Below are 17,278 nucleotides of genomic sequence, written 5' to 3'. Positions count from 1 at the left end.
AGGGGGGTTGAAACTCGATGATCATTGTGGTCCTTTTCAACCCAGGCCATTCTATGATTCTATGAAGTTTCATGTGCTGCTGCTGCTGTCGCTTTTTTCCTCACTCTTTTCAGGGAAGTTCTTCTAATTAGAGTGTTATTTGATGTTGGTTTAATTTCACATCTTGAGTGAGTGAGGCTGTTTAAAATTCAGCATGTACAGTATGAATGGCTGTGGGCAAAAGAGATAATTTGTTGGGATTTTTTCCAAGTTCACTATGATTTTAAAAATTCCACCTCATGCTGCAACAGAAATTGAATACTGTAGTATGCTAATGCTTCTGAATTAGAGTGTACAAGGGCTGTGCAAAAAACTGTAGCCTCCCTATTTTTACCAGGGCCAGGGATCAATGTTTGAACCAAGGAACTGGGCATCAAGATTGTCTGTGTAAAATACTGAAACCAGAAATATTTTTCATGATGATTTATAATTGCAAGCAAATAGTCAACATGTGCTTCTTGCCAGGAGCCACAAATTGGCCTCAGCAGTTTGGCAAATAAGACTCACTCCATTCACATCAATTATTTTAACCCTTTACTGACCAGATTTCACACAGAGATGCCAGTTGTCCTTAAAAACTAATTGGAATTTTTGAATATATATCTCTACATAAGAAATACATATTAGTTTATATAATAAGCTTATATATTTATATATATATATTTATATATATGTGTATATATATTTATGTAATAATGGCCCAGAGACTATTAATAACTGATGTGACTTTGCTTGAACAAACAGAACCATTGCCTTCCAGGCACCACTCATTCTTACTTCAGACCTTGCAATTCCTCCCTTTTGCTTTGTAACTGCTCCTGTAGCTATTCAAATTTAAAAGACAGTGATGACTTTATTATTTTCTTAATTCTATTTCTGTGTTTAGGTCTTGCCCCTCTCTAATTGCATATCTTATTGATATGCAACTCATAAACCCCTTCCTATCATTTTACAAATTACACCTTTATCTTTTTCATCCTTAGTCAAAACTCTCACAGCATCCAGTTCTTTCTCTGGAGCATCTAGTTGTTTCTCTACAGCTTCCCATTTCTCCTCTACAGCTTCCCAATCACACCAAGGATCATGGCCCCATTTTCCTGAGAAGATGGGGTTCAAATTAATGCTGTGCATTAATAAGTAGTCAGTGACACTACTTGCCATCCTGATGACGATGTTAATTTGCTGCAAATAGATTTTTACACTGGTTTTGATTTAACAGCAATTTGGGTTTATTTATACCTTTCTGGTAAATCATAAGATTACACTGTGTGGTACTTAGTAGCTCTTCATCATTAATCATTTTTAAAAAGTGTTACAATGGAGTTTGCTAGAATTGAAACCATGACTTAGTTACTAAGGTTTTAGAGTGGCAAGGTTTACATGAGACTTACTGCAGGGGATAGAGATTTTCTAAATTACTTGCTTGCCTGAAGGACTTTTCCCTTTCCAAATGAATTCCTCCCTCTTTTCTTCCATCAGCATTTTGAAGAGTCTTCCCTATGAGGTTTTCCAGCTCAAGGGGGAGATTCTAAGTCACAGTTCACTGTGATTCTGGAGATCTCAAGGTGCTCTTTGCTTAGGATCACTATTTGTGGGGCTGCAGAATAATTGACTTTAGTCAGTATTTTTCCATTCTGGCTACAGTTCAGGTGAGGTAGTTGTGGAGCTTTCCACCAACGATACAATTCTAGTATTTCCCAGATTGTACCACTCTGATTCCTTTCAGACTGGGCTACAATCCAGGCATCAAGAGTTCCTGGTACAGTCAGGGAGTGCCTGATTGTCCCAGCTCACTGCACTTGTAAGAAAGACTAGAACATGATGCAGGCTTATTCTGAGACTGTAGAGTGGCCCAGCAGGCTGCACCACCACAAACAGATAGAGTCAGATTTATTGCAATAAAATCAAGTAAACTCTCCAAGACATGTAATTTTTCCATAGAGTCTAGAAGCAACTGAAAATGGGAAACAACTTCTATTAGAGGATGCAAGGAAACCTTAACTACCAACTTTAAAATTGTCCAATTTCTTGAATTTTTTAATTTAAGTTTCTCTGGTTCTCTCCTAAAGAATAAATGGTGTTTCACTTTTGAATGAAAATAATAGTTTAAACTCTCAACAAAAAAAAGAGAATACCTGAGAGTCTGGTCTTGCTAGTTAATTATCATGCAGTTCTCATAATTAATAGCAATACTGCCAGGTCTCCAGATTAGACACTGCCTAATGCTTATCTGTAAAAAATGTTAAGATGCATATGCTGGACTTTTCATCTCTTTGGTTAATTCCTTAGTCACCCTCTTTAAAAGTAGATTTCATTTTAAACATAATACAAAACTTTATATTTTATATATATATTTGTACAGTATTTTATATATTATTTAAATTGAATATGTTACAGACTGTTGTTTTCTAGTTTATGTTTGTAAAAGAAGAAACAAAACTCTCATGAAGTAATATTTCTACCAATAATATGCCTAATAAAGCATGTTTTGTCTTTAAAGACTTGGGATTGTACCGTAAGTTCCTCGGGGTTACGATGATGAGATCACACTATTCAGATCCTAACAGAGATTCTAACTTGAGATGCCTTGAGGTGATCAGGTACCAGTGCCATCTCTGATGACATTTAATTCTTCACAAATAATGTCTATTTGATAAGGTGCATAAAATGGCACTGTTTTGTATTGAAACAAAACGTCATTTCCTATGGGACTCATAACTTCCCCCATGAATAAGAGTTCTATAGTGTAATATAAGTAATAACCTACTTCGTGGGCATTACTGAGTGAACTGATGATGTCTTTATGCCTCTTAACTCAGCTGTAACTGTAAAACTAAAGAACACAAATAAAAGAAGAAGAAAAAGAAGAAGAAAAAGAAAGAGGGGGAGGCTCTATTGAATTATTCCTAGAAGGTTGTGACAAAGTCAGTGAAACAGCTCTCCTGTAGACGGTTCAGGTCTCTTTTGGAAAGAAAACAATAGTAGAACAATTCCAGAACATATTAACTGTTTCTTTTGAGAAGAAATCTAGATGGAAAAGGCATCTCAGAAGAATGTATATCATAACCAAAAGTTCAGATGCTATTTAGCACCAAGTCTGCAGCAAAAACTCCTAAATTAACATTGTGTTAATCTCAGGTCACCAGTACCAACCATTTTGTTGCAGAAGTCCATTTCTATTGTGTTGCACTATTTAGAATCATAGAATGTCTTGCTGGAAGGGACCATCTGCTTGGATTCCCTGCTTCAAGCAGAATAAAACTGGAAATTAAATTAAATTCTGAAGTCAGACTGAGTTACGCAGGGCGCTGTCCAGCTGAGTTCTGAAGATATCCAGAGAGAGATGCCACAGTCTTCCCGGACAAGTAGTTTCTAGTATTCGACTACCCTCAAAGCGATTTTTATTTCTTTTGCCTAATGTCTTGTCAGATTTTATGGACTCGCAGTTTGTGCCTTCTGCCTATTGCCCTATCACTATGTGAGTCTAGGAAGAGCCTAGCTCCATCTTCCCTATATGCTTCCACTATGTAGATGTAGATAGCAGTGAAATTCTCCTTTAATCTTCTCTTCCTTACACTGAATAAATACAGCTTCATCAGTGTTTCCTTCCATGTTGGGAGCTTCAGTCCACTGTCATCGCAGTAGCCCTTTGCTGGACTCGTTTCAATACTCCAGTGTCTTGTCCTGATGAACCCCAAAGTGAGCGTGGTATTCCAGGTGCAGACTCACAAGTGCTAGTTCGGGGGGAATAGCTACTTCCTTTGACCTGCATATCTATTGATTCATGGTACTCACTGAAATACTTAGTTTCAGTGGGAAAACAACAGTTGTAGTGGTGTGCATATGTAAGTGGCACAAATAGGATAACATTTTAGGGCCAAAATGCAACCGTTCTGAAGTATAATAATCTCTTAACTATTTAATGTCCCATATTTAGGAGTATCAAAGAAGCTTTTAATATCACACCATTTCAGCACCGCGATGAAGTTCTATCCTCACTTGTAATCAATGTTTGTTTATAACAATATAAGATATCTGAATTCCAAAGTTCAACTTGTAATGTGCTGCAAACACCAAACAGTCCTCTACTTCATACCTTCTTCCACATTTCAGTCAATCCCTCTATGTCGCTATAGCAAGGTTTTAACAAAAGTGAACTCAGACGGGCTATGTTATCAAGACCTGTCAAATTATTTTTATTAGATTTTTGCCTTCACCCTAATGTCTTCCTCAACTTTCAGTCTGTTCTAGAAGACAGTAGCTTCAGCCTTCGCTTCTTTAGCAAATGCACACATAATTTCAGCCTGACATGAGGAGGTTACAGTCTTACCAATTACCTAAACATTTCAGCTAAAGCAACTACATTAAAATCTCTACACTTACGGTGTGTCATGTATGTAATCCAAAATTAATCAAATGGTAACCTAAAGCAAAATCATTACTGAAAAAGTACTTTTACACACTGAATCTCTCAACAGTGTCTGGTTGCTGAATATTACGTATACAGGATGTTTTGCTGAGGACAACTGCTGTGACTCCCATCCTCTAATGTTCCATGAATGCCAACTCAATATTGGCAAATTACAGTTTCCTGTTCATATATTGGGGGGTTTTGTTAGGTTTTTCTTTTAATCCAGCCTAAGGTACTGCAACTTTTGATTCAGTGAAAATTCAACTCCCAGTTGCAAGTATTATTTTAACAACACTGGAAAGACAATGGGCAGCCAAATCAAGCCTATTTTAATTCAAATTAATCTTTGTGTATACACAAGAAAATAGTGATTGCTAAACTGATATGAGAGGGATAACTGGCAGTTTGTTATTGTTTACTTGATTTAGGATAAGAAAGTTGACTTCACATAGAATTGTGTATTCAAGTAATAAAATTCTAACCAAATTCATTTAATTTTCTATTTCAAGGAGCCATGCTCTTCCTGAAGTGTAACATCACAGTAAACTGTCTGAAGTTAATACTACAAGTACACAAACATCCAAATTGCCTAATCTTACCTGAATCTGAACTAACACTACCATTGTCACCTTTGGATTATCTCACTTGAGATAGATCTAATTATTGCTAGTATCTCCATGCAAACTCAGCTACTTTTGTGTTTAGAGGTCAGTTTAAAGTGTACGGCACAATTTAATTTAAATTTTGAGCATAGGTAGTTCATTTAGGGATGTTCTGTGTCATAATGAGTAACCACAGGTAACCATTATTCTGTACTCCAGTGCATATTAGTATAGACACATAACTGTGTTTGGTTGCTGCTGTTTTTTTAACCAGCATTTCATAAAAGGATGTATCATATTAAAATGACTGACAATATAAATGAGCATAGTTCAAGAGAGATATTTCTAGCCTTCACTAGAGATATTTTAAGGAAAATCTGAAAATTCTTTTTTATCTTTGCTGCCTGTGTCACAGTTTAAAGTGTCTGATTTTAAGAATAATGATGCTGGTGATAGCACATTGGAGGAAGATATCTTTACTGCCCGCTGGTATGAATATCATAAAAGAGAGAAGAGCTTGGAAGAAAAAGAAAATGGTGAAATAGTACCAAATTGTACTTGTAATTGTACAAAAAGTACAAAATCAGAGATGTCATTTGCTGTTCCAGATACTTGTATGAAGTCTTGGACAGAGAGGCAAAAACATCTGCTAACATGGAATTGTTGGTAATGTCCTTGTAAAGCGTTGATTATCATAAGTATCTCCAGCGAGAAACCCAGAAAAGTGCCTAGTGAACAACTTTGCAAGACTGTGTAAGAGCCACCTGAGCAAATATTGGTATCTATTTGCAAGCTAATTATCTCTCATTATACTCAACAGAGAAAAATTGGCATTGCAGGGCATGATTCATCCCAAGGTAAACATCTAAAATAGATCAGGTTAAATATGCACTAGGACTTCCTATTTGTCTCTCTTGATGACAAGTGGAGCTCATCATGACTAGCTCAAAGGAAAATATCTATCTGCCTTGCAGATCTGTTAAGTCAGGTGAAGTGATTCCCACATCTATATTTGGAATGTTTTGCCCTGTGCATACATGTCCCACTTTCAGGTAAAACAATGGAATGGCTAACGCAGCACAGTGGAAAGCAAAACTGACTTTTCCAGTACATTTGCACAATTAGGCTTCGGATGAAAACAGTTCTAAAAGACCTTGCTATGAGCAAGATAAATAGCCATCCTTATTATTTCAAATCCATTTAAAAGTATTTTGCCATTAAATACAAGACAAGCTTTCATAAACCTAGTAGGAATAAGCAGCTCTCCATTGCATTCATTCCTTTTTTCACATGGAAAATACAGAAAGAACCACAACAAGCATCCAAATGGCCAGCTACATTTGCCCTCTCTGCACTGCAAAGCAAGTGACCCAGAGCTATGTAACTTCATATGAAAACAATGTGAATTTGCCAGCAGTCTAAATGCATGAATGAAACATGCTGCCAGAAGGGAAGTAATCAGCATGCTTAAATGCATTTTCAAGTACTCTTGCCTTGTCCTCAGCCACTAGCTGGGGCTGCCCCAGCCCCTTACAGGTGTCATTCAGTATTTAAGTTTGGGATTAATAGTTGTTTGCATTGTAGCTTAAACAAATAGTCCATAATTCATTTGATTATTTCTGAATTATCCCATGAAACAGAAGTGACTTTTTCCATTTAAGCTATAGGTAAATAAATAATTTCTTCAGAAAAGTAAAAATTAAGACATAGACTTGAAGTTTCCCATTGACACACACAGTGACAAATGAGTTGACTGAGAGAATAAAATACCATTTAATCCTCTCTGTCTTTTATACTGTCAAAGTTTTTGTTGTCTCCCAGATAAGTCAGCCTCAGTTTTCCGTGTATATACTAGATATTGTGCCAAAAGTACATTGTAGAGCTTAAGACCACTTTAGAAGTGCAGTAGTCCGAAAATGACTGTACTCATTTAGGAATATGATGTATTTGCATTGGTACAACAATTATGTTGCCCACAGGTGCTCTCTCAGGACACAAGTTATTCCCTGACACTGTTCCTGCAGCATTTATGTTTCTGCACTGTATTATAATCACTCTGCCCACCTTAGCAATATGATTTAGTGCTAGTCTAACTTTACAAGTCATGAGCTCTCTTCTGCTGAGATTGCAGTATACACACGTGCACACATTGAAAAGTAGTTATTTTCTGATTTGCATTCATCTCTCTGAAGAATCCTTTGATCTATGCACATAACCTCCTCTTCACCCCTCCTCCTTCTCCAACCTGCTTTCATTTATTACTACGCAGTGCTTGTTTTCTGCTGAAGCTTGTCAAGGGAGAACAGATATAAGCATCTGTATTATTTGTCTCAGACAAAAATGTGGTTCCCTCTTCTTCAGACACATTTTCTGCTTGATAAAGAATGTATCACTGCCCTCTTAAACTAAAGATTGTTTTAGAATCATAGAATCATAGAATGGTTTGGGTTGAAATGGACCTCAAGGATCATCAAGCTCCAATCCCCCTGCTGCAGGCAAGGCCACCAACCTCGATATCTAATACTATACCAGGCTGCCCAGGGCCCCATCCAACCTGGCCTTGAACACCTCCAGGGACAGGGCATCCACAATCTCTCTGGGCAGCCTGTTCCAGCACCTCACCACTCTCATAGTAAAGAACTTCCCCCTGATATCCAACCTAAATCTTTCTTCCTTAAGATTTAACTTAACTTAATCTTCCTTAACTTAAAACCATTTCCTGTCCTGCTATTATCTACCCTTTCAAAGAGTTGGAACTCTTTGTCAGTATGGATAAGGAATAGATAGATCCCATGTATGTGCTTTGTCTACTGAACTTGGGTTACACTATTATAGCTTCCTGTTAAAGTCAATGGAAGTCTATTGCACAATGATTTCCAGCCAAGGAAGATGGTCTGACCTGCATGACAGTTGAGAAAAACAAAAAGAGCTCTAACACTTGACTAGACTCTATTAACTATAACCAACACTTAATATGACTTCTTAGCAGGCACTCATCTCTGCTCTCTGGTGACCAGCAACAGAACCCAAGGGAGCGGCACGAACCTGTGATGGGAGGTTCAGGTTGGATATCAGGAAACGGTTCTTCACTGAGAGGGTAGTGGGGCTATGGAATAGGCTCCCCAGGGCAGTGGTCATGGCACTGAGCTTGCTGGAGTTCAAGAAGAGTCTGGAAAACACTCTCAGACATAGAGTTTGAATTTTGGGTGGTCCTGTGTGGAGTCAGGAATTGGACTTGATGACCCTTTTGAGTCCCTTCCAATTCAAGATACTTTATGATTCTGTGATTATATGAAATAGAAAAGAATGAGTAATACATCATTTACCTCACTTATAAATATTGGTAAAGGTAGCTCTCAACTGAACACTTCGTGACTCTCTAAACTTACTATAATCTCTCAGAGTAAGGTATACATTAGCAATGTCCACTCTGCTATTATAACGTTCCATATCTGGGGGAAAAAAAAAACAATAACAACCCTGAAGCTAGAGTATTCAAGTTGATGCAACGTGTTACCTCACTTTCTGTGTAACAGCTTCCCACTCCACAGTCATGCTTCCATTTTGCATTGATGACAGTGGCCTTTTAAAAATGATGCATTGCTATAAAGTTCAGCAAATGAGTTAGTCTTAGCTTTCCATTGCATTCATCTTAAGTGTGAGCTGGAAGCCTAAATGCTTTCTTGGATATGGGCTCAAAGCTGTATTTTAAGGCATTTCCCCAGTGAAAAACAATTCTCTCGGTGAGTCATCTTGTCTTAGTGTCTTTGGGCTCTACAAGTGAGGTGAGTAGATGTTGCTGCAGTGCTCAGTCATATAAAACCACAGCTGCCTCATTTGTAACCACACAGGGGAGGATCAATACCATTAGCTTCAGTTGAGTTATCTTGTTGACATATTTGACCCTAAATGGTTGCCTAGAACATACAGAGGTGATGACTTGTGGAGAATAACAAAACATCAAAGGATCATAATTTTGTCTTTCCCTGGGAAGTGGTTACCTGGTAGCTTGCATGGCAGAATTTACTCAGGATAGTAAGTGTAGCTGCTTACTTATTCTTCCAAAATGTACAACTCTGAGGCCTGGGCACACAGGAACGGCAGCTGTGGGGGCTTAAGTGGGGTGCACTGCACAGATAGCACAGATAGACTTCTACTTTTCAATTCTTTTAGTTCTCATTTCATCTATTCAGAATGAGCAGGATTAAGCTGGATCATGGTGTGCTGCAAGTAGTATATGCCCACAGCGAATTACCACCTAAAAAGCAGCAGAGGTCCTGTGAGTTAGCAGGGCATCTGAGGCAAAATACCTACAAAGGTATCACTGAGATGATGTGGCTCAAATGCTACTGTGCTCAAATATCCCCTCAATCCTTTTAATTCCCCCGTTTCGGGCAAAGTTCAAGATTGTGCTGTTTTCCAACCCAAGCGTTTTTTTCACTTCTGTTGCTATCAAGCAAGCGACCAAGCAGCCTATCGGCATGCCAACAGCCGTGCGGGGGCTGGCAGAGGAAGCTCGTTTGCATACGTACAGTCACACATTCAACCACGTCTATAAATCTGCTCCTGTGCATCATGACATTAAGGAAATGTCTACACACAGGTTCGTCTGAAGACAACTACGAGGAAGCAAGCTCTGTTAATCTCCTCTGTTATTTCCTACTTCACTCCAGACAAACTGTTTCCGCTGCAGGATGGACCATCAGCCACGTGCAGCCCCAGTCCTGCAGACGGACCACTTGTCGGGTGGCACACGTGATTCTTGCTGTCAAGGATGGCCTCCAGTGACTCTTGTTCAATTAAACACAGCTTTAGCAAACGACCATGTCAGAGACCGTGTTAGATTTGTCGTGCCTGGCCTCTGTATTCGGGGCTCTGATATTCCTGTTACCAGGTTTTATGGGTGCCTGCTGGTTGGGTGTTGCATCAGCCCGCTCCAGTGGCAGCTCAGCAGCCCCAAAGCCAACGATACTTTACTCCCATTTCAGCCATGATTCCCAACACAGTTTCTGCTAACCGTTTAGTTACATCACAGCATGTCTGACAACAAACTGAAGGAGAGGACTGCTTCCCCTGCAAGCACAAAAACACATGTCGCCGATGTCCTCGCAAACACTCCGAACCCTTTGGGTCGAACCTCGTACGTACGCCCTTTGATATTTGGAAGACGCAACCCAGCCGCTTCACTGCATCAGCGAGCCCCGACTGCGGCTGAAGACTGAGGGAGAAGCCGCCTGCCTGCTTGCCTGCCTGCCTGCCTTCTCCCGCCAGCGCCTCTCCTCCCCCGCCCCCGGACGCTCGGCTCCCGGCCCCTCAGGGTTCGCCCCTCGCCTCACCCCGCGGCGGGGGCAGCACCCGCCCCACCGCCCTCCCGTCCGCGCGGCGCTGCGCACGCGCAGGCATGCTCACTGACGGGGGGAGAGGGACGCGGTGGCGCGGCGCTGCTCGCCTCTGCTCGGCTCGACTCGGCTGGGCTCGGCTGGGCTCCGCTCGAACCATGCGGCGGGCGGCCGCGTGCCTCCGCGCGCTGTGCCTCCTGCTCCAGCTCCGCGCCGCAGGTGAGCGGGGACGGCCGCGGGCCGGGCGTGGGGCGGCCGCGCACCTGTTGTGGCGGGGCCCCGGCTGGCGGCGGGCGGGCTGCCGGGAGCCGTTCAGCACCGCGGTCAGCGCTCTCCCGGCCCCGGCCGCGGCGGAGCGGGGACTGCGAGCGTACGCGAGGAGACGGAGGCGTTTATCTCCTTCTATCCCCTTTTCTTCGCTTTCCTCTTCTTCGGGGGCGGGAGGCGTTGAGATTCGCCTTCGCTCGCAGAAGCAGGGTTATGAGAAAGGGCAATTTCTGCCGCGGCGGCCGTCTCTTCGGGGCGGTGGGGGTGATAACCCCGCTGTCCGCGGTGCCTCGCTCCGAGTCGGCTTCCGCTACGTGCGCGAAGTTGTGCGGCTCCGCTCCGGGCTGCTCTGAACCCCGAGCACCGCTCCGCGCTCGGTGCCTCTCCTCCGCGCAGAGCTACGCCTCAGTATCCCCAGGATGGAAGCAGAATCTGCGGTAAGGGTGGAATTAAGTAAGTTCTCGTCTAGGAAAGTAGAAGTGTTTCCTTCTCTATGGCAGCATTGCTACTTCTCAGGTAGAAAATGGCTGTTGCACCCCACGTTTAACTTCACTGAAGTTTAATGAAGAGAAAGAATTAAATGCACCCCCAGATGCTATGCACCCTTTCACTCCCACAAATGATGTTTTTAGGAGAGATTTTTAAGATGCCAGTCATTTGCATTGCCTTATCGCAGAATCAGTAGAAGTAATAATTGAGCTTCACATCTCCTTGAATGTGGAAGCAGTGCACGTACACAGATCCCATGCACAGCCGATCTGTGTATGAAAATAGCAGTGTGTCTGGGTGCAGCTGTGAGCGGGCATCGCATCCTTTTGTTTGCTGTGGGCTGGAGAAGTGCCATGCAGTGTTTGATTGCCCTGGAATACCAGGCTGCACTTCATAAAACCTCAGGATCCTTTTTCCTTTCTGGTTAGGAGGCTCATGCTGTTATGCCTTATATTCATGTGTGAGAGATTATTGACTGAGAGGCAGGGCACATCCTGCAATCCATTTTAATAACAGCCTTAAGCTGCTATTAGATTGTTCTTTTACAACATGTATTAAAGTGATCATGTGTACAAAATTAGTGTACAGCCTCTGTTTGACAGAACATGCTTTCTAATCTTGGTTCATCCTCTACTAATAGTGGACTTCACATTAGTTTAGATGTGCTTCATTTTTCTATCCTACTAAGATCCTGCCAGGAAACCATTTATGTTCCTTACTAAGTTTAACTTGCTTTATTAAGTCACTGAGAATACTTACAAAGCTTGACCTTTATTATGAGAATGTCTCTAATAATGAGAAAAATAGAGGAAAAATAACCTACAAAAGTTCATGTGGTGTTACTTTGTTCCCCAGGCATTCTTGGAGAATAAGTGTTTCAGAGAAGCCAACAGAAAAAATAGACAGGAGATGCATTCAGCCTTTGCATGCTGGGCATGGCTCCCATTGAGTGTAAGAGCTGTGCTTCCTCTAGGCAGGGCTGAGTGCAACTTGTTCCTGTTGAAAGTCATTGAAGATGTCACAACAATAAAATAGCACAGCAAGCTTAAACTGCTCAGATTTCTCTGTTTCATTTGATGCAAGTAGAAAATTTGGCCTTTCATGGAGTACCATTATAGACATCTTTTATGAATAGCCCAAACTTATAAATTATTGACAGTGCTTTTGCAGCTTTAGTTCATGTGATATCACATAAAATGCATTCCACTTGCTACTTGTGCTGGGTCACAGATTATATCCCAAATGGCAGTTTTTGGTACTGTGATGAGAGCTGTTTGGCTTTTCATGTTTCATTTTGTTCTGAGGCTGACTATACATGAGGCACGCTTCTGTGTAAGGGAACGGCGGGGAAACTGTCAGCAGACATTAACAAAAACTCCCTTAATATCAATCAGTGATAATAGACTTCAGAGAAAACATAAGCCCACATTTACTTGATCTGATACTACTGCAAAAAGAATTCACTCTCTAAATGCTCTCTAAATGTTTAAGTAGTGCCTTTTAGGAGTAAGTCAGTGCATGTCATATTGCAAATCTGGTTTGCTATGGGAAGACAACTCCATTACTGTTGTGTCACAGTAGCTACATGTGTACCTGCAAAAAAAAAAAAAAGTTTTTCAAAAAAAGTCTGAGAATTTACATGTCCTTAAAAAGGTGTCATTTTACTAAGTTGATTTGGGTACCAATTCCAGTAAAACATGACAGCTGTGTAAGCAGCAAATTAAATCCATCTGTGCTGTTGGTATACTGGTATATCTCTTTCTGAAATTATAGATGCTTGCGTGCATATCTGGAAACAGAATTAGACTTTTCTGCTGAATGCAGCAGGTGAAGTAATCAACCTGTATAGAGCTTGATGTTGGAGGAAGACCTAAATTTGTAGTAACTGATTACAGGTCAACATGAATCTTTGATTTGTATTATGCATCACAAGAGTGTGCAAGACAGGTTATAATTTTTTTAGCAGCTATGATCTAATGCACGTTCTTGCACTGAAAAATGAATGTTTCCCAAGATTACTAGAGAGCATTGTTACCTTGTAAAAGAATGGCAGGTGGTAGCAAAACCACAAAGTGATGCATTAGACTAGTTTGCAATTTGAGCTATTTGCATCGCTGAGATTACTCAGCTAATTAACTATTTCACTTCACTTTCTTTTTTAGCAAATTTCATGAAAAGAGTTACAACATGATGGATTGAAAATTCAGTCATAGTAAATAACCCAGGAAAATAGTCTAGACATGAAAAAGACTCTCATTTAACAATTACAGTATGAACCCACCACCTCCCTTATGTTAAGAACTTAACAGAGCATTCTTAAAGCATTTGTATTGAGAGGAACAAATTCTGCTGCTGGAAAAGCAAAAACTCAACAATAGGAGATTTGACCAGGTCATCTAAGACATGGTTTAATGAGCAAAGGCCTTACAGTACGTTATAAGGACTTCAGTTAACTTATTCTGTTGTTCTCTTCATCAGTGAAGAGACACACTGACATCCTTAAGTACGGACCAGTGCTTCTTAACCAACCTTTGCAGGGAGGAAGCACGTAGGTTCTGGTCTCAGTCTCTCAGTACATTCCTTCTTGAAGCCTATCAGCTGAATCAAGTAAAATCCAAGTAGGAAACCATGGTATTTTATCTTCTGGGGCAACGCTTGGCAATGCTTTATTAAGATGAGGATTGCTTGCATAAAAACTGAAATTTCTTTGACCACAAGCTAATACTCCTTTGGGAAGAATTCACTAGCTGTAGAACTGGGGGGTGGGAAGGCTGGGAGGAGGTGTGTTATTTTCTGAAAATCTGGGGAATGTAATTCTAGAGCTGAGATGAGATGTGCACAAAATGCATTCACAATCAGATCCCTTTTGTTAGTGTCATACTAGTGTGTGAATAGTGCTAGCTTCTAAATACATTCTGAGCGAATGTGAAGAAGCTATTGATTTTGAAAATGTATTTGAATTCTGTTTCATTACACTAACATAATCTAAACATGGCTGGTACTTATAATTGCCTTTGGTAGAAAACATACTGCTGGGCATGAGTGGGTGTTTTTACTAGAATAGACATTTGTGCCTTTTATTAGTAGACTCATGGATAATCAGAGGGTAGTCATCTGTCTTTTTAAAAGTTCAGCTGGGGAAAAGCAGTTTTATAATTCAGTATATACATTCAAATTATTTTTGAAGAGATAGTTGGAGAGGAGATTTTGGACATGTATTCTACATGTGGAAATTCTTGCTATTCATAATTTTGAAAGGCATCATCGATGAGAGGATTATGTTCAGTACATCCATTAGGAAATTATTGAGGTTTATGATCTTGGAATCTCACCATAATTTCATTTATTGTATTTTGAGAAGACTGCAGTGTCTCTGACAGCAATGGCTGGTTCCAGCTTCTCCAGAGAGTAAAGCAGGAGCCTTGCTTAAAAGCCATGAATTGGGCTCGTGGGGAATCCGTCTCTCTAGTTTGTCTCTATGGTTGTGGTCCTCTCCATGGAGATGTCCTGAGGCCTGCTAGTGGGGCTAGCAGGAGGGATACAGCTCTCATTCAACAAAGCACTGCCATTGTCCTGTAGGATTTCCAGCATGACTTCGGAATAAGAGTTTGGAGAAGCTTAATAAAATCTGCTCAGGAATCCTTGGTGTGATCTAGAGCAGAATTACTGCAAAAATAATATTTTTTAAAAAACAAAAAACGTGCCAAAACCTTAAAACCAAGTTTGACTTCCCTTTGTACCAGCTACTGATTTCCATTGGATATACTACATGTTTATGTTCACTTTATGCAGAGTAAAATTCACCCACCACCTATGCTTGGAAAATGCCAGTAATCACAAAAAAAGCAAATTTTTGCAGCACCTTCTCACACATTCTGGAAAGAAAGAGTCTAATGTGACACTACATAGTACATCAATGCCAGGGCATACGAGTATGGCAGAATACTTAAGTGCCTTTGGGACCAATGGCTCATCTCTTAATTCACATGAGTAGACCTACTGAAAGCAACTGTCTGTAGTATCCAGTTTCAATATTGACGTATCAGGCAACAAGCCCATAAAGCGAGATGTAAAGTGCCTTTTTGAAAAAGATACGACTCGTGCTTAATTCTAACACACTATAGCTGTGGATATTTTGGGTCAGAGCCCTTTTTTTGTTGTTGTTTTTTTTTTCCCCTAATGGAAAGGACAAATTCAGCAAAATAAATAAATAAATAAATAAATAAAAGAATTTGCTGTTGTTTCTATTTTCAGCGGACTGCTTAGTAGAAAAGGAAATAACTCCTTGTAGTTCTTTCTGATATACGCCCTCTCTTTCTCTCTCACACACATGTAGGGAAAAGAAAATATATGTATATGTGTGCACGTGCATGTGCACACCTATACATGCGTAGAGATTTCATCAATGTTGATTTGGTCTGAACTTTTTGTTTTGATCAAAAGTTCTGAATATTTTGTTCAAGGGCAAATCAAAACATTATTTCAATTTTTAGAATTGTTCTGTGTTTGCTCAGCTCTAAATTTTGGACATGCAATAGGTACTATTCCTTCCATGCAAAATGCCAGGCCTTTTGATTGTTGGACCTAACTAGGAAAGCACAGAACCCTGCCTATATAGGACTGTAACCTGGCTACTCTGTAATATGTTATTGCCATTGCTAGCAGTAAAGATAAAAGCCTTGTACTGAGTTTACACGGCTTCATGATTGAGGCTTGTCAGACCTGCTCTGCCTGAACTTTTTTTGACCTAGATTAGTTCTAACAGTAATTTCTTCAACTGACCAAGTCTCTTTATCTGCTTTCCTCTTGTTTGTCTTTCTGTGATACAATTATAAGCATATATAGATAGCAGTAACAAGCAGCTGTTCTATTGAGAATGAGATATTTATGACTCTAACATGAACAAGTATTGTAGAGAGACATGGCCTGGTATAAGGACAGAGGCCTGTGGAGTGAGGATGGTAAGTGCTGGAGCACAGGCTTGGCAATACAGAACCCCATGCTATCAACAACTCTGTCATAGTCAATTAAAAGGGTGGACCAGGGGCTTATCATGCTTGGTTTTAGGGATTGAGAAAGAGAACAAAGAAATACTATCTAACACGACAACAGATCGTAAATTAAAATGCAACTTCCTTGTTGTAGATGTAACCTCCATGTTGCTGCAGGCCAATTGAAGAAAAACAGGGTTGTGAGTGCAATGTTAGTGAACAAATATATTTGTGTATATATGATTCTAAGAGGAAAGAACAAGAGAGGAGGAAGAAACCATTAGCATGAAGATCATGTTCCTCCTGGTGGAGGACTCAGGTGCTGACAGCAACAGCTGTCCCAAACATCACCCCATGGCCAATGCCAGTGTGAAACCACCAACCTTAGGACCTAGAGAAACAGTAGAGGAGTGAGCATAACACAAGGAAAATTGATAAAAGCTAGGAAATATGTGTGTGCTGCAAATTTTATTCTATTATTGCTATTACTATGACTTTTTCTGTGTATAATCATTCAATTGAATTGGATCTATGTTTCTTGAACTAGACCTTTATATTTTTTGCTATCAATGAAATCTTGGCATTATTTACATGTATGAGTTGTGCTTTCTCTTTGCCCATAAACAAGACTTTGAACAGAAAGAAGCTGAGAAGCTTATTTTAGCTGAAGGAGGCTGTGAGAAGCCATGCAGGAGCATGCCTGATGTGAAGTTATTAGGTCTAACAGCCTACTCTGTGTAGGGGATAGCTTCATTGGTGTTGCTTTAACAGTTTGTCTTAAGAAAAAGCTGTGGCATGAAGGAAGGATCTGATCAAGGTTGGTGTTTTGTTATTTTTCTCTGAACCATGGAAACAGTTTTACAGCATACAAGTCTCTCTAGTACAAGGGCTACAATACATAGGAAGGTATTTTCGTGGTTGAGTTCCCAAACTTCCAATATGTACTACCAAACCAGAAAGCAGACTCATACTTTCTCTTTTTCAGGTTTGCCTGTTTGTCCTCATGCAAAAGGACTAGTGGGAATGGATTCAAGCTGCGCCAGGGAAGGTTCAGGCTGGATGTTAGGAAATACTACTTCTCTGAAAGAGTGGTCAGGCACTGGAATGGGCTGCCCAGAGAGGTGACGGAGTCACCGAGCC

At 40.4% G+C, this 17,278-nt stretch overlaps 1 protein-coding gene across 1 annotated transcript in view; it reads left to right on the top strand.

Annotated features, from left to right (window-relative positions):
* The first annotated feature begins 10,459 nt into the window (after positions 1-10,459).
* The window catches only part of PTPRR (protein tyrosine phosphatase, receptor type R), a 143,660-nt gene continuing 136,841 nt past the window's right edge, over positions 10,460-17,278 (top strand). Inside the window, exon 1 of the mRNA XM_001235187.6 lies at positions 10,460-10,610. Within this exon, the coding sequence (XP_001235188.4) occupies positions 10,550-10,610 (61 nt within the window). The 5' untranslated portion in view covers positions 10,460-10,549. The remainder of the gene's footprint in view (positions 10,611-17,278) is intronic.

Source organism: Gallus gallus, chromosome 1 (genome assembly GCF_016699485.2).
Source record: "Gallus gallus isolate bGalGal1 chromosome 1, bGalGal1.mat.broiler.GRCg7b, whole genome shotgun sequence".
Lineage (NCBI taxonomy): Eukaryota > Metazoa > Chordata > Aves > Galliformes > Phasianidae > Gallus > Gallus gallus.
This window is presented reverse-complemented; position numbering and strand designations above follow the sequence as displayed.